Source organism: Tiliqua scincoides, chromosome 1 (assembly GCF_035046505.1).
Source record: "Tiliqua scincoides isolate rTilSci1 chromosome 1, rTilSci1.hap2, whole genome shotgun sequence".
NCBI classification, from domain to species: Eukaryota; Metazoa; Chordata; class Lepidosauria; order Squamata; family Scincidae; genus Tiliqua; species Tiliqua scincoides.
In genome coordinates this window covers 20,133,726-20,159,094 of record NC_089821.1, presented here as the reverse complement: position 1 = coordinate 20,159,094, position 25,369 = coordinate 20,133,726, and the positions used below count along the sequence as shown (strand labels likewise).

The following is a 25,369-nucleotide window of genomic DNA, read 5'->3' as shown; positions in this document are numbered from 1 at the left end:
CAAGTTGCTAATTCACTTAGTGCCTTCTTCATATGCTCCCTGGTATATAAATGTTCAAGGCAACTGGGAAGATCCGGCAAAGAAAGCGCTTGTCCCATTTTTTAAAAATGGTTTTGGCGCTCATGGTTAGAATCAGTCTTGTGTTTCTAATGTACTGAATTCTGTTTCTCCCTCCTCTTCCATGCCAGGAGTGGATATTCAGCGACCCTTTAATCAGGCAGCAGGATAAGTGTCTTTCAATCACCTCGTTTTCCACTGGGTCTCAGATCACAATTGAAGCATGCAATCAGAAAGACGGCAGACAGGTACTGCACTCCCATAATAATAATCTTGCTATTTTTGCAGTGTCATTGTAGCGCACTTTGAAAAAATTATTTTGGAGGGTTGGTTCAGTGACTCTGAAGGTGAAGTCTGTGATGACCTAACTGGTGGGAAACCCTGGCCTCTGAGCGGCCCGCTTGGAGGCAGGCTGTGCAGCATGGCCTTTCCCAGTTTGAAGAGACACTTGGCCAACAGTCTGAGGCAAAGAAGGAAGGCCCATAGCCAGGGAGACAGACCAGGGACAGACTGCACTTGCTCCCAGTGTGGAAGGGATTGTCACTCCCGAATTGGCCTTTTCAGCCACACTAGACACTGTTCCAGAACCACCATTCAGAGCGCGATACCATAGTCTTTCGAGACTGAAGGTTGCCAACAGAAGTGCCATCCTTGCTTACTATATATGTGATTGCTAAACACATTTTACTAAAAAATACTGTTTATCAATTTGCTGTGGGTATGTTTGCTCAGAACTGTCATTGACAACTACTGTCCTAAATAGCTTTAGCCACAGGTTAAGCCATTTCTGCCCAACATTGCATGTACGCAACAGGGATCAAATATGTATACCTATAGGCTGGGCAGAAATGGGTTTAAAGAACAGTGAACCTGCTTCTAGAAGCTTTGAAGGCTTAGGTTCAACATCCTTGCAATCTGCTTCTAAATCACTAAACTTGGGCTCTATATACCAAAAAGAAAAGAAAAGAAAAATCTGCACCAGGTTCCCCAAGCAGTAAAAGTATTATATTGAAAGACATGGTCAAGTGTAAGCCATGAATGATTAAGACATGACTTTAAAAAACCACAAATGCAAATGCTAAGAGGAGATCAGTCCTGCAGAAGCAGGATATTAATGGAGTGCCTGCCCTAATACCTGTCATTCTTGACTTCTGTTTTCCATTCTAAAGTCAGGATATTTGAAAGCTGTGTCTGAGAGCTGTGCTGGAGACAGCTGTTTCTTGAGTAACTTTTTGCTTCACAACATCCTTAAAATACACATGTGATGTGGAAGCAGCCAGAAAATGGGTGAAGACGCACATCTTTGTACAGTAATGTGCAAACAGACATGAACCTGAGGACCTACCTAGTGCATTTGTGAACGCCTACTCCCCCCACACAATCACCTTTGTAGAACCATCCCCAAGTCCCAATTCAATACTGATAGCTTGATACCCAGTTCCACATATAATAGTTGGAGAGGACCGCTCTGTTGTTTACCCTCTTCCTTAAAAATAATGATAAATGAGCATTCCAGCACTGGCAAATGACTAAATGAAATTAAATTTGTACAAAAATGAATAAAATATGAAACTGTAGGCATTATTAATGGGGTGATTAGGAGGTAGGAGGGGAGAAGTAGCTTTGCTGATGTCTGTTTTTTTTTTAAGAGGTTAGATGAGCGTTCACTTGCTAGGATATTACAATGTGGGACCATTCAGTTACTAAGGCAGTGATTCTCAAATTTTTTAGCAGTTTTAGGACCCACTTTTTAGAATGATAGTCTATCAGGACCCACCAGAAGTGATGTCATTAACCTGGAAGTGAGGTCATAGCCGGAAGTGATATCATCAAGCAGGGAAATTTTTAACAACCACCTATGACAAAATCAAATCAAATTAAGTAAACTACAAGTTTACAATAAGTATAAGTTTAAAATGTCATTTAAAATAAAGAACCCTCCTAACCCACCCAAAAAGTTGCTGAACTGTTTCAAAAACTTCCCCAAACATCCCAAAGGCTGAAATTCTATCCATGCTTACCCAGGAGTAAGCTCCATTGCTAAATGTATATACATAGTAGCGTGTTAAAAGTACAGATCTGTAACATTTCCGAACTGCAGTCACATACCATGGCAGCATCAAGTCTAATATATTAAAAATAAAATATTGTAATGAATGGGGACCCACCTGAAATTGGCTTGTGACCCACAGTTTGAGAAACACTGTGCTAAAGCACCCAAAATAATACTAAATCATGACTAATAATAAAAAATGTACATGTCACAATATGGTACATATTGTATGTGTTGCTTATCATAATTCACATTACATGTTGTAGCCAGTCAGCATCCACGATGTGTATATCCATGCACCCTATGGTTTCCATTGGGGAATGGAACCAGAACCAGGGGACCAGAACCAGAACCAGGGGACATCCACTAAAATTGAGTGTTGGGCGGGTTAGGACAGACAAAAGAAAATTTTTCTTTACTCAGCGCGTGGTCGGTCTGTGGAACTCCTTGCCACAGGATGTGGTGCTGGCGTCTAGCCTAGACGCCTTTAAAAGGGGATTGGACGAGTTTCTGGAGGAAAAATCCATTATGGGGTACAAGCCATGATGTGTATGCGCAACCTCCTGATTTTAGGAATGGGTTAAGTCAGAATGCCAGATGTAGGGGAGAGCACCAGGATGAGGTCTCTTGTTATCTGGTGTGCTCCCTGGGGCATTTGGTGGGCCGCTGTGAGATACAGGAAGCTGGACTAGATGGGCCTATGGCCTGATCCAGTGGGGCTGTTCTTATGTTCTTATGTTCTTATGAATGGTCACATTTTAAATAGCACTTCTAGTACTAGAAAAGGTAAGACTCTAAGGGCACAATCCTCACCTGGAATTATGCTGGTGCAAGAACCTTGTGCTGGCCCAGGATAGTTGTGAAAGTGCCGTAAAGCACTTTTGCACCATTCTGGAGGCAGTTTGGCTGGTGCAAGTCTGTGCCGGCCTCCCTGCGCCATTGCAGGCCCTGGGGAAGATGAGATTGTGTTGGCCGAGCTTGGTCGACGCAGGGGTCTGTGGAGGATGGGAAGCAGGCAGGAGGGAGGTGTTTCAGGATAGGGGAGGGTGGGCAGCAGGCGTTTCCAGGGCTGGGCGGGTGGGGAGTGGGAAGCAGGGCCAGGATCCGGCGGTTATGTCGGAACCTAACCCTGTTCCTGGGCAGCCTGGGCCGGCCCCGGGCCGCTCGGACTTGTGGCAGCAATTTCAGTGGTTCAGATCCAAGTAGCCCCATTAGGGCTGCAGTGGGGTGAGGGGTTCCTCTTGCCCTGGGCTGAGCCACTAAGCACCTGTAACTTGCGCTGGCCTGCCCACTAGCCTGCCTGTTCCAGCGCAAGTTAGGATTGTGCTGCATGGAACACAAGTCCAAGAGAAGAGATCTGAACTGGCCACTGCAAATGGTTTACAATTGCATATTTATTCCACTAGAAATTGGTTGAGTAGAAAGACTCTGAAATATACATTTGGAGGACCAGCTTCTGGGACTTGGCCAGGCACTAATTTGGAACTCACCCCGGACAATTCAAAAAGACTAAGATGTGGTGCTGACTGTTTCTGGCTGGTTTCCTACATATATATTGAGAAGACAGGGGTTCTGCTGTCCCCTTTACAGCAAGGTTAGCTTCTCTTGTTAGTGCTGCACTGTGATAGGTGGAGAAGATCTTTGTCATGCTCCTATTAAAGAGACATGGGAGGAAGCTTCTCTGGGTTCACCCTAATTAAATCTGGGTTACATCTCCCTTATCCCTAGCACAGACTGCTCTGCAAAGTACAGTACTTTTAATTGCCTACAAGTCTCTATGTTTCTTTTATCAAGGGTTAAAATGTTTTTGAAACATTTGTTCATTTGTGGAAAATTCAAGTATGTGTTCCCCAAGAGATCTGGCTACCGTCTGTGAAAATGGTCACAGCAAATACATTAGGAAAACTCTCATAATTGAAATTAGTTTTATGGGAGTGTCCCAGGTGGACTGTATTTGCCTACCTCTTCCTTCCTCTCTGCTGGTGACCACATGCACACACCACACTGCTGTGAAATTAGGTCACCAATTTCCTCTTAAGTGTCCTCTCTGAATCTTTGTTGCGTAGTGTGTGGAGGACTTTTCCCACAAAAGCAACTGACCCCTTTAATTCTTTCCCACCTAAACCTAAGAAGCAACTCTGAGTGGGCTTCAGCACTATTAGCTGATACCTTTTCTGAAAAGTGTGTGATAAACAGCACATCCATTTTGAACTAATACCCTACAGCTTGCTGGATTAAAATGTAAGAAGTAGTCCAGAGGCGTATCTTTTTTTGTCTCTATTTTTGAGCCATTCAGTGAAACAGTTATTACCGACCGAAGCAAGAAAACTTTAAACATCAGCCTATATAGAGAGCCCCTGCAAAGTTACCATCAAGTCAGGTCCCACACAATAATGGCTGCTTCTTTCTGATCTATTGGTTCTCTGTTTTTATGGACACTCTCCACTTGCTCAGTTGTTGTGAGAATCCAGATAACAACCCTTATTGCTTTCCTGTGATCCCTCATAAGAACATAAGAACAGCCCCACTAGATCAGGCCATAGGCCCATCTAGTCCAGATTCCTGTATCTCACAGTGGCCCACCAAATGCCCCAGAGAGCACACCTGATAACAAGATACAAGATACAGGATAACCTGTATCCTGGTGCCCTCCCTTGCACTGGCATTCTGACATAGCCCATTTCTAAAATCAGGAGGTTGCACATACACATCATGGCTTGTAACCCATAATGGATTTTTCCTCCAGAAACTTGTCCAATCCCCTTTTAAAGGCATCCAGGCCAGATGCCGTCACCACATCCTGCAGCAAGGAATTCCACAGACCGACCACACACTGAGTAAAGAAATATTTTCTTTTGTCTGTCCTAATCCTCCCAACACTCAATTTTAGTGGATGTCCCCTGGTTCTGGTGTTATATGAGAGTGTAAAGAGCATCTCTCTATCCATTTTATCCTTCCCATGCATAATTTTGTATGTCTCAATCATGTCCCCCCTCTTTTCTAGGCTGAAGAGGCCCAAACGTCGTAGCCTTTCCTCATAAGGAAGGTGCCCCAGCCCCGTAATCATCTTAGTTGCTCTCTTTTGCACCTTTTCCATTTCCACGATGTCCTTTTTGAAATGTGGTGACCAGAACTGGACACAATACTCCAGATGTGGCCTTACCCAGGGCTTTTTTTCTAATGGAACGTGGGGGGACGGAGTTCCGGCACCTTTTTGCAGGGGCCCCTCCCCTTTGGAGGCATTCCAGGAGGGGGGGAGCAAAATAGAGGTATTCGCTGGGTGGGTGCTGGGGGGTGCAGGGTGGGCGGGCGCCTGGCCCCTGCCTGACCGCACAACAACCCCCTCCTGCTCCCAACTCCAAGCTCTCGCCTGAGCCCAGCCTGCCTCCCCTCCCCCCGCGCTCTGCTTCCCAGCGCAGCTTCCAAGCCGGTGGAGGGCATGGGTGGACACGCATTGACGCCGAGGAGGAGGATGGACAGCCAGCCAGCCAGCCAGCCAGGGAGACGGGCTGCAGTACCCACGGAACACCCAGGTACTGGCTTGGCGGAAGAGGAGGGGAAGGAAGCTGGCTGCAGCACGAGCCTAGGCGTGTCTACTCAGAAGTAAGTCTCATTGTGCTCAATGGGGCTTGCTCCTGGGAAAGAGTGCATAGCCTTGCAGCCTGAGAGCCCAAGCATGTCTACTCAGAAGTAAGTTCCATTGTGTTCAATGGGGCTTACTCCCGGGAAAATGTCATAGCCTTGCAGCCTGAGTAGACAGGCAGAGGAAGGGCTCTGTGGCTGCAGTCCTGTCCACACTTTCCTGGGAGGAAGCCCCACTGCCTCTAATGGGACTGACTTCTGAGGAGACAGGCACAGGATTGGGCCCTGAGGCTGCCATCCTATCTACAGTAAGCCCCTTTCACTAAAGTGGACTTCTGAGTAGACATGCATAGGATTGGGCTCTTAGGCTGCAATCCTAGGCACTTTTCTGGGAGTAAGCTCCACTGACTAGAACGAGACTTACTTCAGAGTAGACATACCTGGGATTGGGCTCTTAAACCTGGCAGATATATATATCTGCACCCGTTTTCACATGCTAAGGGCAGGTGAAAAGGGATTCTACAATGGACAGTGCAACGTGCTGTCCAGCCTTGCCAGAGATCCTCCTCATCCTTCCCCCACAAGCATGCCCTCCACCAGCCAGCGTTTGCAGCTCCTCTCCAGCAATGCACAGCAGCTGCTCAGGGCAGCAGAGAACATGCAATTGCATGCCAAGTGCCTTTCCAAAGACACAGAGTATTCTGATACCTGAATTAAACCATATTTAATCTTTTGATTGCAAACGTAGCTGTTTCTATGTGCACCTAAGGACCCCTCTCGTGTAAGAATTCCTTTTTTGTTCTTACTCCCACAGTTGCTTAGAGTAATTTTACTACACAGAACTCATGTAAGCCATTTTTCGGAAGCCATTCACTGCTTCCTCTCTTCGAAGTAGTGCCGCACTACATACTACATGCTTCAAGTGCACCTGTACAGTATTTTTCCCCATGTGTAGAAAAAATAGCTAGGGGGAAGGGCATGTGGAGATTGACAGCCCAATCCTATGCATGTCTACTCAGAAGTAAGTTCATCTTTAGGGGGGAAGCACATAAAAAATATTTTATTTCTCCAATAAAAAATGGTAAGTAAGTAAGTAAGTAAGTAAATAAATAAATAAATAAATAAATAAAAGATTAACAAGTTGTGGGTTCCTGCACCTTTTTATTTACAAAAAAAGCACTGGCCTTACTATTGATTTGTACAACGGCATTATAATATTAGCTGTTTTGTTCTCAATACCTTTTCTCATGATCCCAAGCATAGAATTGGCCTTCTTCACTGCCGCCGCACATTGGGTCAACACTTTCATCGACCTCTCTACCACCACCCCAAGATCTCTCTCCTGATCTGTCACAGACAGCTCAAAACCCATGAGCTTATATGTGAAGTTTTGATTTTTTGCCCCAATGTGCATGACTTTACACTTACTTACATTGAAAAGCATCTGCCATTTTGCTGTCCATTCTGCCAGTTTGGAGAGATCCTTCTGGAGCTCCTCACAATCACGTCTGGTCTTCACCACTTGGAAAAGTTAGGTGTCATCTGCAAACTTAGCCACCTCACTGCTCACCCCTGTCTCCAGGTCATTTATGAAGAGGTTGAAGAGCACCAGTCCCAGGACAGATCCTTGGGGCACACCGCTTTTCACCTCTCTCCATTGTGAAAATTGCCCATTGACACCCACTCTCTGTTTCGTGGTCTTCAACCAGGTCTCAGTCCAGGAGAGGGCTTGCCCTCTAACTCCCTGACTGTGGAGTTTTTTCAGTAGCCTTTGGTGAAGGACCGTGTCAAACGCCTTCTGAAAGTCCAGATATATAATGTCCATGGGTTCTCCCGCATCCACATGCCTGTTGACCTTTTCAAAGAATTCTAAAAGGTTTGTAAGGGAAGACTTACCCTTATAGAAGCCATGCTGACTCTCCCTCAGCAAGGCCTGTTCATCTATGTGTTTTGAGATTCTATCTTTGATGAGGCATTCCACCATCTTACCCAGTATAGATGTTAGGCTGACCGTCCTATAGTTTCCTGGATCCTCCCTCCCTCCCTTTTTAAAGATCGGTGTGACATTTGCTATCCTCCAATCCTCTGGCGCTGTGGTCGTTTTGAGGGACAAGTTGCTTATTTTAGTCAAGAGATCAGCAACTTCATTCTTTAATTCCTTAATAACTCTTGGGTGGATGCCATCCGGGCCCAGTGACTTATTGATCTTTAATTTATCAATGAGGTCTAAAACATCTTCTCTTTCAACCTCTACCTGACTTAATTCCTTGGTCAGGAGGGGCCGTTCAGGCAGTGGTATTTGCCCGAGGTCTTCTGCCGTGAAGACAGATGCAAAGAACTCATTTTTATCATATTTTATCATATCATACTCCATTTTTATCATATTTTTCAAGGTTCAGGTTGAAAGCAATTTTTAGAGTTTCCATAGCAGTTGCAGTGCCATCTTTCAGGAGTGAACTGGCATGGTGCAATTGTTGTATCTGGTTTGGGGTGTGTGTGTTTACATGGCTGCTGCTGCTTCTGTGTGGTCCTGCTTCTCTTTATTATCTTCTTGCCTTTCTTCCATTATCTTTGCCATCTCCCTGTCTATTTTGTGCTGCCATATATTGTAAGATAAGATGAGGGGTACCCAAACAATAAATTACAAGCCACTTCATATAATCAAAGTGTGTGTGTGTGGTGGGGGGGGGGGGTTGCTTTTGACTATATTGCATAGAATGTCATATATATGACTATCTGCCTGTTGAGCATAAGTCATGGTTTCTAAACCAGTTGCAACAATAGCACCACATCAGTTCAGTCTTGAAAGCTAGCACTGCAATTGCTTGGAAACTCTGAAAATTGCTTTCAACCAGCACCTTAAAAAATATGATAACAATGGAGGGATCATAGGAAAGCGATGAAGGTTGTCACCTGGATTCTCACAACGACTGAGCAAGTGGAGTGTCAATACTGAAGGAAAAAGGTTACAATGGAAGCAAATCAGCACACAGGATTGAATCCTAAAGTTTTGTTCTGCTCATGGAACAGAGCACTGTTCCATAAGCACTGCAGCGCCCTCCTGTGGTGCAATTTGTCCCGGCTTTGATGGAACCGGTTTGTTCCCTTGAAGCCAAGGTAGCTGACCTAGAGAAGCTGAGAGAGGCAGAGAGCTATATGAATGAAGCCTTCAGGGATATGATGGAGGTGTTCTAGTCCTGGGCTAATAGCTCTGCTGCTATCATTGAGAATGAAAATCTTGGGGAAGGACATCAGGCCAACAGAGAAAAAAATGGTCCTTTGGAAGGGATCCATTTTTTAGAATCTAGATCAGGGGTCTCTAAACTTTTTGGCCGAAGGGCCACATCAAATATCTGGCACGGTGTCAAGGGCCAGAAAAAAAAATTAAATATAGAATTTAAATAAATACATTAGCGATGGAACTTAGATGAATGACTGAAATGAATGAATGAATGGGCTCAAATGTCCAGGATTTCTCCAAGCACCAACACAGCCCAAGAAATAAAGCACACACACTTAAATGGACCCCCATTCCCCCACCCCACAAGCACAACTCTGGATGCGTTTGGTCAACTGGGCCAGAGGCTCTCAGGGGATCAGAGGCTGGCCGCGGGCTGGACAGAAGCTCTCCGCGGGCTGCACCTGGCCCCCGGGCTGGGGTTTGGAGACCCCTGATCTAGATGATGAACCTATACCCTCTTGTACTAATGATAGCCTTCTGGGTGTCTTTTGGGGCTGGGGAGCTTCTAGTATTGGGTGATTTGATCATTAGGAACATTGAGAGGTGGGTCTGTGGTGGGCATGTGGAATGCACAGTGACTGACCTTCCAAGGTTGGGGACACCGTGCATCATCTAGACAGGCTGGTAGACAGTGCCGGGGAGCAGACAGTGGTCATGATGCATGTCAGCATTGCTGAAGTTAGGGTATGTAATTGGGAAGTCTGAAAGCTAAATTTAGGTTGCTAAGCAGAATGCTGAATTCGGAGGCTGAGGAGTCACAATGTGTGAGTGAGACAGTGGGGTTGGGAGGAAGGGTTTAGATTTGATGGCACTGGGAAAATGTTTTGAGACAAGTCAAGCCTGTACCAAAGGGACAGGCTCTCGTTGCACTGAGATAGAACCAGACTGTTGGTGTTTAACAGTAAAAAGGTGGCAAAGCAGCTTTTAAGCTGACCGCTCAAGAGAAGCTGACAGGAGCTGAACAGCATTTGGTTGGGGCCAAAGCCCAAAGAAGTGGGGTTGTAAATGTTCTAGATCATGCAGAAGGAAGAAGCATACAATTTGGAAATCAACTTATGGTAGGACAGGACAGCCAGTCAAAGAGTGTAAAAGGCTGCAATCAAGCACACACTGCAGTAACCCTTATTCACTAGCATCTCCATGTAGAATAGTTCAGTGGTTTCCAAACTGTGGGTCACACTATGTGACTCACCAGTGGGTTGCAACCTGATTTTTGGTGGGTCGTGGGCTGGCACAAGATGTGGCACCACAAGGCATTCTGGGGTGTAACACAACTGACCAAGTAGGTCATGGACCAACACTAGCTATGGCACTGCAAGGCATTTACTGCTGTGGCTGACAGTGGGTTGCAGCAGTAAAAGGATTGGAAAACATTGCCATAGTTGCTATAAAACTGTATTTATTTAGATTGGTAAACCTGCCTACTCTGAATGTTCAGGATATGCAGTAACATCAATTCCAAAGCCTATGCATGAACATTCACTCTGAATGCTTATATTATCAGTGGAAATAATCAGTGTGGTTCAGTGTGTGCCATGTAAGGGTTGGTAATGAAAAACCAGGTTTTATGGGGTCTGACCCAGTAAGATTATGTGACCCACATCCTCCTTCCCTGCATCCTATTTCATACATCACCAAAGGCTTGATGGATATGTGCAAACAGCCATAGGGGTGGTTGGTTGCAGTGCCATTCCATGTGGAAAGCCTTTTGTATGAGCTGCTCTCCATGTGATTTCGGCAGATTTTAAACATACCAGTGCAAATAGCTGCATTGGTGTGGTTAGAATCTATCAAACCATGTGTGTGGTGGGGCTACCTAGAGTTGCCTCCATGTGGCTACAAGTGGGCACCCACTTTTCACATATGATTCAGTCCTGCTCTATTAACCGAGGTACAGCAGATGAAAAGTAACAAGGTCATAGCCCGAGGTTGTGTGGGTCCAGATAGATAGCTTGCTGTCATGATGGTGTCACTTCTTTTCTCTTTTCAGTTCTCTTTACTTTTCTGCAATCTCATCTCCACTGCACTGGCCCAAGGCTGGTTTATTTTTAATAACTTTTGTGTGCACTCAAGCCACCAGATGTGAAATTTCAAATGAGGCAGAGCACTTGTATAGATATATTACTGTTCTCTGGACCATATCCTGGGAAATGAGACTGCAAATCTAGATGTGGGGGGAATTAATGAAATGAAGTCCACTATTTCCAGCTAACTAATTGTAAGACGCAATATAAGAGTTCCCTACATATAATCCCTGCCCCCAATTCTCACACTTACACCCTCCCTCACCTTATCATGCCACTGAACTGAACGGTTGGAAAGGATTCTGCAGAAACAATTGCTGTGCTTGCATGCAGTTAATGGAGGAGTTCTTCGGTCTGGTGTCATTCATTAGCAGCAAAGGATGCCTGCTTCATGCCCTGCTGGCTATTCCTAAAGAACAAGCAACTGGTGTGAATTCTACTTAAAGAGGTGTTCAGATAAGTGGGCCTCTGTTCCAGAGAAATAACATGATGTGTGCTTTCCCAGTAGGGTGGGGTTTCTGCTGGGGGTTGGTGGTGGTCAAAGGAAGGGAAACATCCCTTGCTAATTACCCTTGTCAGCAATTTCTGTACTGTGCAAGAGTTCAATAAATCACAGCTTCTTCCTTGGCAGCTGGGATTTCTAGTAAAGAAAATCCTAGAGTGTGAAGGGACCTTAAAAGTAATCAAATCCAACCGCCAGAAGCAGAAATCCTAAAAATTATCCTTGTTAAATGACTATCAGCCCAATCCTATCCACACTTTCCTGGGAGTAAGCTCCATTGACTCTAATGGAACTTACTTCTGAGTAGACATGCCTAGGATTGGGCTGTATGGCCGCAATCCTAACCAGCTTTCCAGCACTGATATAAGAGCAATGCAACTCTGAGGTAAGGGAACAAACATTGCCCTACCTTGAGGAGGCCTCCATGACTGCCTCCCAACTGCAGGATGCAGCACATGTCCCACTGGTACAGCTATGCCAGTGCTGGAAAGTTGGTTAGGATTGTGCCCTATGTTTCTTCATCTCTAGTGATAGCCAGCTTTGGATGTTGTGATGAATGCTCTGTTTCCCTCCCCCCCCCCCCCCCACACACATTTTTTGTCTATTTCCCCTTATGGACAGCTCTGGGGTGATGGAAACTTCTAAGCCCCAGCTGTGTAGTTCAGCAACCTAAAATGCTGCTGGAGCGCTGATTCTCAATCTTTTAGCTCCATGACCCACCTTCAGTTTAGAGCAGCCATTTTCAACCACTGTGCCATGGCACACTGGTGTGCCGCAGATGGTCTGCTGGTGTGCCACAAGAGTTTGGGGAAGGGTCATTTGTTAGTAGAGCCTGCTGTCCCCTGCGATCCCCTGCTGTCAATGGGTGCATGATATGGTATTCTCCCTTAGACAACTGCAGGAGAAATGCAGGGAACAACAACAGCCACTCTTTATAGCCTTCATAGATCTCACGAAGGCTTTCGACCTGGTCAGCAGGGACGGCCTCTTCAAGATTCTCCCCAAGATCAGATGTCCACCCAGGCTCCTCAGCATCATCAGATCCTTCCACAAGGACATGAAGGGCACTGTTGTCTTCAGTGGCTCCACATCAGACCCCTTTGACATCCAAAGAGGCGTGAAGCAGGGCTGTGTTCTTGCACCAACCTTGTTTGGGATTTTCTTCGCTGTCCTGCTGAAGCAGGTCTTTTGAACTGCAACAGAAGGCATCTATCTCTGGACCAGATCAGATGGAAATCTCTTCAACCTCTCCAGACTGAGAGCAAAGTCCAAAGTCCAGCTGAAATGTCTTCGTGACTTCCTCTTTGCCGACGATGCAGCTGTCACCGCCCACTCTGCCAAAGATCTCCAGCAGCTCATGAACTGTTTTACCAAGGCCTGCCAAGACTTTGGACTGACGATCAGCCTAAAGAAAACACAGGTCATGGTTCAGGATGTGGACTCACCTCCCTGCATTACAATCTCTGCACATGAACTGGAGGTTGTCCATAACTTTGTGTACCTTGGCTCAACGATCTCCGACACTTTCTCTCGATACTGAGCTAAACAAACGCATCGGTAAAGCAGCTACCACGTTTTCCAGACTCACAAAGAGAGTCTGGTCCAACAAGAAGCTGACGGAACATACCAAGATCCAGGTCTACAGAGCTTGCGTCCTTAGTACACTTCTGTACTGCAGCGAGTCATGGACTCTCCACTCACAACAGGAGAGGAAACTGAACGCTTTCCACATGCGCTGCCTCCGACGCATTCTCGGCATCACCTGGCAGGACAACGTTCCAAACAACACAGTCCTGGAACGAGCTGGAATCCCTAGCATGTATGCACTGCTTAAACAGAGACGCCTGCGTTGGCTCGGTCATGTCGTGAGAATGGATGATGGCCGGATCCCAAAGGATCTCCTCTATGGAGAACTCGTGCAAGGAAGTGTCCTACAGGTAGACCACAGCTGCGATTCAAGGACATCTGCAAGAGGGATCTGAAGGCCTTAGGGATGGACCTCAACAAGTGGGAAACCCTGGCCTCTGAGAGGCCCGCTTGGAGGCAGGCTGTGCAGCATGGCCTTTCCCAGTTTGAAGAGACACTTGGCCAACAGTCTGAGGCAAAGAGGCAAAGAAGGAAGGCCCATAGCCAGGGAGACAGACCAGGGACAGACTGCACTTGCTCCCGGTGTGGAAGGGATTGTCACTCCCGGATTGGCCTTTTCAGCCACACTAGACGCTGTTCCAGAACCACCTTTCAGAGTGCGATACCATAGTCTTTCGAGACTGAAGGTTGCCAATACCTAATGGGTGCACCTTTGTCAATTGTCAAAAAACTGATGGTGTGCCTTGACAATTTTAATAAGCGCCTTGTCAGTCTGCCATGAGATGAAAAAAGGTTTAGAGCTCAGCAACCTGAAAGTTTTAGTGGCACCGTGATGATGTCATCTCATCACCACCAAGACTTCTGGGTCACATTGTTTAAATGTTAAAATCCCACCTCCAGAGCATGTTTTTGTCAACGAGAATATGACACGACTCGGTCCAGAGCAGGCCAAAGAACACTGGGAAAACGTGCCTAGGATTGTGTTACAAATGTCAGTATCTTGGATGCCTCTGCAAGATGATTGAAGGATTCTCTGGGGTGATAGGAAACAGTGTGTTTTGAAGCATGTGCAGCAGCATCAAGGCAAAGAACAATCATGCAAAGAGCCATGCAGACTGAAAATCAGATGCAGCCAGGTGGCCCTATTGTGAGGAAATGAACTCATGATAACTGGTGATGAAGCCCCAACCCTGAGTGCTTATAGATTTTAACATCTGGATGTTTGCCAGTTGCCTTACGACGTACAGCATATGTTGTGACTGCCTAAAACTGTTCAGAATGTCAAACTGTGAACAGTTACACATCATGAATGCGGACCATTTTCTAGCATTCATTTAAAGGGACCAGATAAGCCTGATGGCCCTGCTAGCTAATGGAAGTTCCCGCATGCATATATTGGGTCGACAAAAGAACTTCGGCCTCATCAATGCAGGCTGGCATGTGCAGTGTGCCCTCTTTGCCCTCATTAGTCAAGCAGATGAGCCAAATATCATTTTAATATCCCCAGGTTGTCATGCTTTTGAAAGCACTCTGGCCCTCTGTCATAAAAGGACCATCTGCCTGGCTAAGGAAGTAAATCAGGAAAGCCCAGCAGTTGGGGAAGGCTCTCGGTCCATTCTAACCTATAAAGGTAGCAGAGAATCTGCATAAGGGAGCTCTATATTCAATACTATTGGTGTTTATTTAGTATTCAATTATGGCAAACTAACTGCTTTCCAGGGACATTAAAAACAGAGGGGGCATGTTTGGGGGTATGGAAAGATGGATCTCCAATTTCTTGGCCTCATTCCACATGATCTAAGACTCTATACAAAACATGGAATGACAGAGATGGAAGCAATCCAGGGCACCTGGGCTGAGCTCCTGACACCAGGCAGAATTATCTACCCATCTACTGGTCTTTCACAAATTAGTGATTTGCCCCACTGTATCATGCCACAAGCACAGAAACAGTGTTTATGAAGAACATAGTGTGGGATGACTTGTGCAACTGAACTAAATTGCAGCTGATGGAAAGGGCAAAAAAAAAAACAAACCACTCAATCATAGAAATGATCATTTTGAATATTAATAAGCTTAAATTATTATAAGAAACTTATTTAGAGTTTCTGTGCACATTACACCTTTACTGCTTGGCAGCTGTATACAGAAGTAATATCTGCATTCACCCATTGAGGTTGCATCTTCTTAGCTGTTTTGTAGTCAGGTGTAGCTATTCAAACACATAATGCATGCATAAGTAACTGTTTTTCCCTTAAAAAATGGAACATGAAACTGGAACATTTTGCTCAGGGATGAGGGAGCTTTTCTCTCTTCAGTAGCAGCCCTGCTTTATGGTGAGACCAGGGCCAGCTTTAGAAGCTATGGGGCCAATACAAAACATTTTTACAGGGGGGGTCCACCCCTGTGGGAACTCCCACCCACCAAGATGAGTGGCAGCGGCAAAGCACATGGCAGTAGCTTTACCACCAACTGCTTCTGGTGGGTGGCAGTTTCAAGCCATTTGGACCCAGGAGCGGGTGGGAGGGAGGGCCATCCAGTGGCAGTGCTCCACTCACAGCACTCCAGCATTGATTACTTCGTGCCGGAGCGTCAGCTACTGAGTGACGTGACGGCAGTGGCTGTGGGTGTTCTACTTGCCACCCCAGTGTGGGGGCCCTCCAGGCATAGGACCCCATTTGACCAGATTGGTCAAATTGCCCTAAGGCTGACCCTGGGTGAGACAGTGGATTTGTGTCCAACCATGGGATAGAAGTCTCATCTATTAAGTATAATTATTGCACTTTTTGAGGGTTTGTATGCACTGCTGAAGCAGAGACGCCTGCGTTGGCTTGGTCATGTTGTGAGAATGGATGATGGCCGGATCCCAAAGGATCTCCTCTATGGAGAACTCGTGCAAGGAAAGCGCCCTACAGGTAGACCACAGCTGCAATACAAGGACATCTGCAAGAGGGATCTGAAGGCCTTAGGGATGGACCTCAACAAGTGGGAAACCCTGGCCTCTGAGTGGCCCGCTTTGAGACAGGCTGTGCAGCATGGCCTTTCCCAGTTTGAAGAGACACTTGGCCAACAGTCTGAGGCAAAGAGGCAAAGAAGGAAGGCCCATAGCCAGGGAGACAGACCAGGGACAGATTGCACTTGCTCCTGGTGTGGAAGGGATTGTCACTCCCGAATTGGCCTTTTCAGCCACACTAGACGCTGTTCCTGAACCACCTTTAAGAGCGTGATACCATAGTCTTTCGAGACTGAAGGTTGCCAACAACCTTTTGAGGGTTTGTAGTGCTTCACTGACACTATCTCAGATTATAGCTTTCCTTTGTAGTTTAAAAAAAAGCAAGAAACAAATCAAAGTTGGGGGCAGTGTTCATTTATTGATCTTGTTCTTTTTCTTCTCTCCTCCTCCCGTGCAGAAATGGAAGATGAAAGGCAGCTTCATCCAGCACTTTGTCAGCGGCCTCTGCTTAGAGAGCCAGTCCAGCAGACTAGTCACCAACATCTGCCAGTCAGACATTCTGGGCCAACAGTGGGAGCTGCTCCAGGCCACATGATGGTTGCCCAGCAATCTGTCCATTGCATTTGCATGAGACTCCGGGAATGGTCAGGGCTAGGGTGGGGGATGACGTCTGATTATCTTTGAACCCTCAGTATGTTGATTGTGAGCCTCTGCCAGTAACATTTCAGTTGAAATTTCAGTGTGTTTTTGAATTTATTAACGAAGCACTTCAAGATGTAAGGAACGGAACTGGAAATGGCCCGTTTGTTATCCCTGTTTCCCCAGTGAATAACACCTTAGGAAACTCCACAGCAGCCCAAGGCTAGTGAAGGGTTCAGTCCCCAATAACCGAGACTTATGTGTGACTAAGATGGACTGATAGCTGGGGATAGCTATCCCTTCCATTCCTTCTCCAGGGAAACTTGTGGTCCACGATCCCATGGAAATTGGTATCTGTGACAATACTTAATGTAAGCTCCCCTGGTGGTTTTGTTTGGCTTCACTGATTTTCTGACGTGACATCACTTCTCATCTTGCATGTGTGTTGTACAAAATGCTTTATGACTAAGCTGGCAAGAATAGTCATGGCACAATTATTGGGAGGTGGCCTACTGGAAGAAGAGGCTGGAGTCATTTACGGAGTTATTGTTTCTGTGTTTTTCTTCATTGGAGTTTGTTAATATCATTCCTTGCAGAAATCCTCTGTATGGCTTCCTTGTTTTAAGTAGCTGATCAGGTTGATGGTACTGCAAGAGGGAAGTTAAAAACCAGCCTTCAGTGGCTAAACGGATTCCTTTTAACTTGAGTGTGCTGTGCTACAAACAAATGTCATTTGACATGACACGAGAAAAGGTGCCCTTCTAATTTATATAGAACGCATAAGTGATGCTAGTTACTGTTCAAAACTGCATGGGGGGGAGGTCTCGATCCTTTCCTTTGATTCTATCATGGGAAAACAATGCTCAGAAAATTTATTGCCTAAACTGTAGCAGATAGGTAATTGGAGGTCACTCTTGAGATTGGTGAATGTGATGCAGCAGCTGCTAGAATCCATCCATTAAGTTCCTTCCGAAAGGCATTCTGTGACACTGCCCTGGCAGCCTGGGTAAAAGTGTTCGTGCTTTCTGTGCTAAGCAAAGGAAGGCGAAGGGCTCTAGAGAGAGTATATATCACCTCCTCCTGCCTTTGCTAGTGCATGTTTGGGTTACATTAGCATGGAGATTGATGTAACACCATGTTCTTGTAAACTGGGCTTGTGCTGAAGCACTGATTAAAATGATCAAGCTGCACTTTTGCCTTTGGCTCACTTTAACAAACCAGCCAGATTTGGCTTTCTGAAAACCAAAGGCATTGCTGCTCAACCTGCTCCAGGGAACATTCCCTCTCTTGAAAGTCTGTCTTCAGATGTTTTTGAATCCATGCCTGGGCTAAGCCCATCTTTGTCTTGATTTTTCCTCCCAGCATAGAGTGCAAGACATGGAGCAGTGGCTGTCTTGCCCTGATCCCTTCACATTTCCCAGCTGGCCAAGTGCAATGAGAATGGACGTTTGCCCCTGTGCTACGGGCACAAAAACTTTGACTGTTCTGCACCCATTTAAGATTATAGTCCTAGAGACACTTACTTGAAAGTAAGCTCCACATAACTCTATGGAACTGCTGCATAGAACTGAATTGCACGTCAGCTGTTTGCCACTGCTCAACTGACATACAGTGGACCTCTGCACATGTTGGTTGAACAGCAGTTCTAATGTGCAACCAAGCTAAAGAATCCATATGGTGAGTCTTTATGGATTCTGGTGCAATTATGCTGCCAGGATCCAAATCTAGAGCAGCAACAATGGTAGACCCATATCACATGCACATGGTTGCCTTTCACTGTTTCCCCTCCCCTTGATTTGAATCGCATCGCAACACAAGGCACAACTGCAGCCTAAATTGCCATTGCATGATTCATTTTAGTGACTTATTTCTCTGCAGTCAGGCTGCTTGCCTGTCCAGTTCTTGCAACCTCTTTAGAGAACCATTCCCACTAGTGGGGCTGAGTGCCTCTGGCATAAAATTTATGCTGTCCCTACTGTGTCCTAGGGCAGTGGTTCCTAAACTTTGTAGCACTGGGATACCACTTTTTAAAATGACACTCTATCAGAACCCACCTAGGTTTACCAGACTTTTAAAAATGGAGATCTAGAAAGAAAAACATTTTATTTATTTATTTATAATAAACAGAAAAGACCCTCGAACATTTATCTCCCTGTATTTACACATGCTTGCAAACTGCATGAGTATCTAAACTTAGCAGCTACAGTATCTAATTTTTGAATGGCCTTAGCGCTTGAGACAATTAGGTATCTGATTTTCCATCACCCTTTGGAAACCCACCAAAAATCAGGTTGTGACCCACAGTTTGGGAACCACTATTCATGGAGGTATTGCAGCTAGTTTGAAAGATCAGTGGGTTGTATCCTAAATTTAGGGCCTAATCCTATCCAGATTTCTAGTACAGGTGCAGTTGTGCCAATAGAGTGTGTGCTGTATCCTGCACTGGGGTGGGGGGGACACTAACCCCAGAGGAATATTTAGTCCTTACTGCAGGGCTACATTGTGGTGCATCAGTGCTGGAAATCTGGATAGGCTTAAGCCCTTAGTCAGATTTGACATCATTGGAATTTTGTCATTATAACTTCCTTAGTCATGACTAACTAAACTTAGGGTACAAACCCATATCTGGTGTTCACCTTTCTTAAACCCAAAGTTTTCTCATAAGAGTCAAAAACAAAGGTAAAGTAACAAAGTCCCATATCCTAACCAAATTTCCAACACTGGCATAGCTGTGGCAATGGAGCATGTGTTACATCCTGTGGTAGCGGACAATCACAGAGGCCTCTTCAAGGAAAGAAAATGTTTGTTCCCTTACCTTGGAGCTGCATTGCTCTTACCTCGGTGCTGGAAAGTTTGTTAGGATTGTACCCATGGTTGCATTTGAGAACCTTTTCTACCTTATAAGCAAAGAAGGATAGCGCAAACAATTTTCCATCATACACCCAAAGCTAGCTCACTGTCTGCCACAAACTTCCTTTGGCTCTGTAACAGATGGAAGTGCTACTCAGTGCTATGTCCCAAGTTACCCTACATGTATAAGGAGGCAAGTGCACATAGAAGATTCTTGTATACAAAAATCCAAAGGGAATCCTGACCATGGCTTTGCCCTTGTGCAACATATTGCATAATACATGGTACAAGACGTCACACAGAAAATTGTCAGTACCTTATTCTTGTGCAGTTTCTTCTGTATGTATTTGCTCATGGAACAGAGCACCTCATTTCCAACCAGGATACAGCCCTCAAACTACAACAGTGATACTAACTTTCCCACTTCTTGGCAAGACTCTAAGATTACTAATCATTACAAAGTGCGTTATTCAAATTGAGGTCCATCAGTCTTATTCCCTTTGAAACTTCAGTTCTGAGGTCCTTTCACAGATAGCTAGTTATATCTTATGAACTTGTATCAGAGTTTTCCCCCAGGATTAATGCTGGTCCAAACTTCTACTCTATTAAAGGCTCACAAGTCAGGTTTTCATGGCGCCATTTAAGATCACCAGTGATCTTCATGGCGCCATTTAATAGTTCAAAAAGTTCGCTTTCCAAACATGTTCTGATATCTGTACATTAATATTAAAAGTAATTTAATGGTTAGATTGTGCAAACCTCCAATATGACTAAGGCGTAATACATCTGGCCATGTTTGCATTGAGACAAGGACACTTTCACGAGATATCTTCAATAACAAACTCCTACCAGCTTGCTATGGTTGGCACTTTGAACAAAGGCAACAGAGGAAACTGTTAATCATCAGAATTTAAGTGTCTGAAAAATAAAAAATATCCATTGACCAGTATAGATCCTGCAACATAGCTTTTTTTTTTTTAAGGCTTCATTATGGATTGCCCTTCATCAACTGAAGAATGCTATATTTGAATATGCTTTGATGTGTCCCCTACCCTAATTACACTGCCTGTTAGGCAAAGAATCTGTATCCCCCCTTGTGTGCAAAAGTTTACCATATTCTTCTGTGATAGGGAAGTGTGTCACATTGGGAGAGCTGGGCATTTTCCATACAGCATGCTGCTTTTCTTTCTCTCATCTCTATTTAATTGGTGTTTATTTCCACATATTGGGTATAATCCAGTAAGTGTTCATCATGACTAGTTCCACTGAAGTAATTTCATGTTCCTTTCGATTCCTAGTCCATTGAAATCGTTCTATTGCTTTCAGTGCAACTTAGTTGTGACTGACTCGGTGTGAATGCAGCAAATATGTTCTGCCATTTTGGGCATCCCCCGCTCTCTGACTGTTCGATTTTCGACAACACACTCTTTCAACACATTTCAATTGTACTCGGAAGTCATTCGTTCAACTCATGCTCCACTCTTTCAACCTCTCTCTGCTGTTCTAAAGGCTAAAATTGCCCTTCCCCATGTTGATTTGTACATAACATGGTGATTAAAACTGTTTTGGTATGTGTGTGTGTGTGTGTGTGTGTGTGTGAGAGAGAGAGAGAGAGAGAGTACACCAACTTTAGCTCCAGGTCTATTTCCATTCCCGAAGGTGTTAATGAGAGCCTATTTGCAGAAATCTTTGTGTGACAGCAGGAATTTGCAAGATAAAAAAGGCATTTGCAATTTGCTAGCTAAAAAAGCATTGGGAGCAACATTGGTAAATTTTAAAAAGTCTGAGTTTCGCTTTTCAAACGTTTCTGCTTTTTACCAGGGCTCCAGTCCCTAACCTGTCAGATGAGTGGGGGATGCCTGTACTTATCAGGAAGTCAGGATTGGCTTGGCTGTAGGTCTCTATGTACATTCTGTGGCAAAGCCAAGTTTGTCACCACATAATATGCAGAATGACTCTTAGAGTAACCCTTCTGTGCCTCCTCACCTCCAACATGTACCTAGTAAGCTAACTTCTTTCTGATGCACTAGTGTGAGCTCTCATTCTTTAACAATCATGAAGTCTTTTTCAGGCATTCTGAGTGATGGGTTTGCTTGGAACCCCCTCCATGCTCCGAATGCAGTGCCTTAGTGCTAAACCAGAAACATGGGGAGTGTACCTAAGAAAACCTGTTAGATGAAGTCTGAGTGCTGTAACCCCCATGTTGCCATCCTACTCTGTCTTGCCAGTTTCTCAGTTGGATGTGTATCCTGGAGATGATGAATGCTCTTGAACACAAGCTGTCCTCTCTGAGCTCCCTGCACATACTGGACTCTGGAAACCATTTAAGCACACCAATCCTCCCTCCCCTATGCAACTCTATGTATGATAACTAGGCTTTTCAGCTGGTACAGTCTCCACATCAGCATGCAAATGGTGTGTTTGAATTAGCCCTTAACAGGTACAGTCATACAAGAGAACTATATCATACCCATTTCTGCACTGTGAAATCTGCTCTTTAAAATGGTAAAGGCTGGCGTGGGATATATAGGACTGTGAGAAATCTTGTGTCTGGCAGTAGTTTTTGAAGAGAGCCCACTGGGTCTGGCTGCACCATAATGAAGCTAGCTTGCTGCTTCTGCTGTTGGATTTGAGTCAGGAAGGCAGCAAGCCGAGTTAATTCACTGTTACTTTGGGGACACTGTCAAGGGGTTTGTAGCAGCAATTAAGTCCAACAGCAGGGAACTTTGTGCGGAACACATGGCGAGAACTGGGCAGCTTTCAAAAATGATAAGGGACAGGTTTCAAAATGAGAAGCAAATAAAAGACACTTGAGAGATAAGGCTCTTGTGCAGGGAACTAAAAGCTAAGCCACACAGTTACTCTGCTAATATGAAAGGGGGATATGCTTGAGGTGGGAGCTGGGCACGCTAGTTTCATGCCTCATTTTCAGCATGAGATTTTCAACCATAAAAGGAAAAGTTAAAGAGTCTGTGGCCTTAAGTTCATCCAATGTAGTCCATGTAACTTGCAGGAATTTCTTAGCAAAAAGCAAGAACTTCCCCTTACCATAGAAACCGATTAAAAAGAGTTATATGTTCATGTTTTGGAGTAAGGATTCTGGATCTAAACATGTTTCCAGGGCTTTTTACCTCTGAGTGGAAAAAAAAAATCAGATTGACTTTTTGAGTATATAACCAATTGCAATGAATAATCTCAGGCCTAACAAATCGTAGGGCATTGTATCAAGCCTTAAGTACTGCAAATTGTATTTTGCAATGATGCTCAGACTCAAAACTGACCTATTGATTGAAGGCCACATAGAACCACTGTGGGCTATTTAATGACTATGATCTGGCTCGGGGCTAGCTCATATGCTTAATATCTCCAACCTGGAAATGGGCTTTGTATAGGAAAATTCATGTTTCTTCCATAAAGATTGTTTCGCTGTTGAAAAAAAAATGAAACCTGTAATTCAACATATAAAGCCTGGATACACTACTACATCAGAGTATAGAACGAGAGTTTTCCCTATTCTGAGTGCGAGGCTAAAATGGCTGATGTGTTCTGTGTTAGACACAGATGCTCTTTCCTACACAAGCATTATTTATATACAGAAACAATCATATGAAGTAGCCCCCCCCATGTACTCCAATTCATTACAAAAGTGAGCCTGATTTTTTCATGGGTAGAGCATCCATATCATATCCTAAAGCAATGATTCACTCCCTTCTTTGGATATCTACATCTAACCCTGACCTTTGTTTTTGTATTTTCTAATTTGGATATCTACACTAGGAAGAGTGTCTTCGAAATGGCCACCATGGCATTAGCTATATGGTATCGCATGTTATGTCCATCACATTCCTTTAGGGCAGGCAGTTCTCAAATGTCCTACTTTGCGATCCACTCCAGCGTCCATGGTAGGTTCTGAGCCTGCCACGACCAGGAAGCTGCAAAGCACTATGGAGTGCAAACCAGAAGCCACTTCTGGGTCACGCCAGCCAATGACCCATGTCATTGGCCGTGTCACACCATATCATGCCCCAGAATGCCTTACAGGCAGTTTCCGCAAGGCATTCTGGGTCGTGGCGCGGCACAGTGCAGCCAGATACGGCTTGCAAGCTGGCATGACCCAGAAGTCACTTCTGGTCATGGTGGGTCTGCAACCCACAAAAAATTGGGTTGTGACCCACAGTTTGAGAAATGCCACTTTAGGGAACAGGCCACTTAAGGACCTAATTCAGAGTTACAGCTGTATTTGTCTAGCTGTCCAGCCAATAGCAGGCACCCTTTGCGATAACGCTATTGATTGGCAGTTTTGGAAGGACTGAGTCCAAACCACCTTAATAGGTACGAAATGGGAAAAGAGATGGTTACACTAGAGGTGCATCAGGTCACATTATGAACCACCTGCTAGGTGCCATGCATACCATCCCAATCCATTCAAGGCTGCATCACGAGTGCATCCCTGAACACAAGGATTACACATCCTGCTCTATCTGTGGGGTTCCTGATCCAGCAGGGGATGCTTGTGTGGAAAGACCATCTTCCACTGGCAGGGACCCAGTCATTCCCCATGGAATCAGGGAGAAAGTCTTTTTTTTTTTTTTTAGCAAGTTTTAAGGGGATAAATTTATCCTTCAGGTGGTGAATGCAAGCAGATCCATTACATGTGATTTCATTACAAGGAAGAGGTGGACTAGGGGATGTTTTTAAAAGATTTTATTAAACCTTAATCATTGTAACTGAGTGTGCAGGGAGGATAATTATCAGGATTTATTAACAGGAGCCAAATTCTGTATAGAAATCCTTTTGGAAGCATTTATTTTTCCCTTCTCTCTTTTCATCACAAAATGCACTTTGCCAAAAGTAATTTATGTGAACATAGGTTTGCCTCCCCCCCCCCTCTTTTCTTAACCAAAGCATGTACCTGAACCTGTCTGTAAAGATGCTGGAATAAACTCCACTTCTGAAAAATGTGTCTCAGCATTTTAATTGGATTCCATCTGGGGCAGAATTTGCACTAACGCTTCAACAATGAATTATTTCTCAGACTGGAACAACATCTGGAAACGTCTCTCCTACTGTAAGTCACACTTCGGTGTTAAATCAGATTTACTGATTTTTAACTGTAAAGATCTAAAAGTAGTTTCAAGTTGAATTAAAAAAAGAAACAATGCAGAGAGAGTTAGGATTGGAAACACCCAAAATAACTAGGTAGACAGTTCTCCAACTGAGCAACCTCTAACACCCTTTACTCAGTACAATTGTAGAGCAGTCCCATTTTTCATAGCATAAAGTGTACTTTAGAAGCGAAATTGGGGAGACACAAAACCCTTTTACAATTTCTGTGAAGTGCAAGCATTACAGAACAGTGGCACAGTTACAGGGTGTGCAAAGCACTAAGTTTTGCAGGGAGCCTCACTGCAGCATGCAAGCGGTCCCTCCCTTTTGGAGTCATTCCCAGCTGCTAGAGCAAAACTGAGGCAACACCTGCAAATCGGAGTGCTTTGCACCCCCCTAGCTATGCCACTGTTACAGATGTGAGGTAACTGAACTCACAACAAGCACACCATCAGTAGCAGAAAAAGGGATCACACAACCCAATCCTATCAAGGGTCTGCGCTAGCAGAACATGCATTCCACCAGCAAAGGCTGTCACAAAAGTGCCATAAAAAGCTTTGTGACAGTGCCAGGCCCTGGTTTGCCAGCCGGAAGGCCAGAGCCTTCCTGCTGTTGCTGGTGACCATCAGGTAGACCATTGGAGCAGGTAAGTCCAGTGCAGGGGTAGGGAGGGGGGTTGAATGAACAGGGCCTGCGCTGGCAATTCTACTGGCAAGTGCTATCCAAAAGTGCCATAAAGTGATTTGTAACAGCACAAAGCCCTGGTGTGGCAGCA

General features: G+C 44.9%; 1 protein-coding gene across 1 annotated transcript in view; it reads left to right on the top strand.

Moving 5' to 3' along the window:
• GALNT16 (polypeptide N-acetylgalactosaminyltransferase 16) overlaps nt 1-24,447 on the top strand; it is a 178,870-nt gene extending 154,423 nt beyond the window's left edge. The window contains exons 14-15 of the mRNA XM_066632335.1: nt 189-305; nt 16,457-24,447. Of these exons, the coding sequence (XP_066488432.1) occupies nt 189-305; nt 16,457-16,594 (255 nt within the window). The 3' untranslated portion in view covers nt 16,595-24,447. The remainder of the gene's footprint in view (nt 1-188; nt 306-16,456) is intronic.
• The last annotated feature ends 922 nt before the right edge of the window (nt 24,448-25,369 follow it).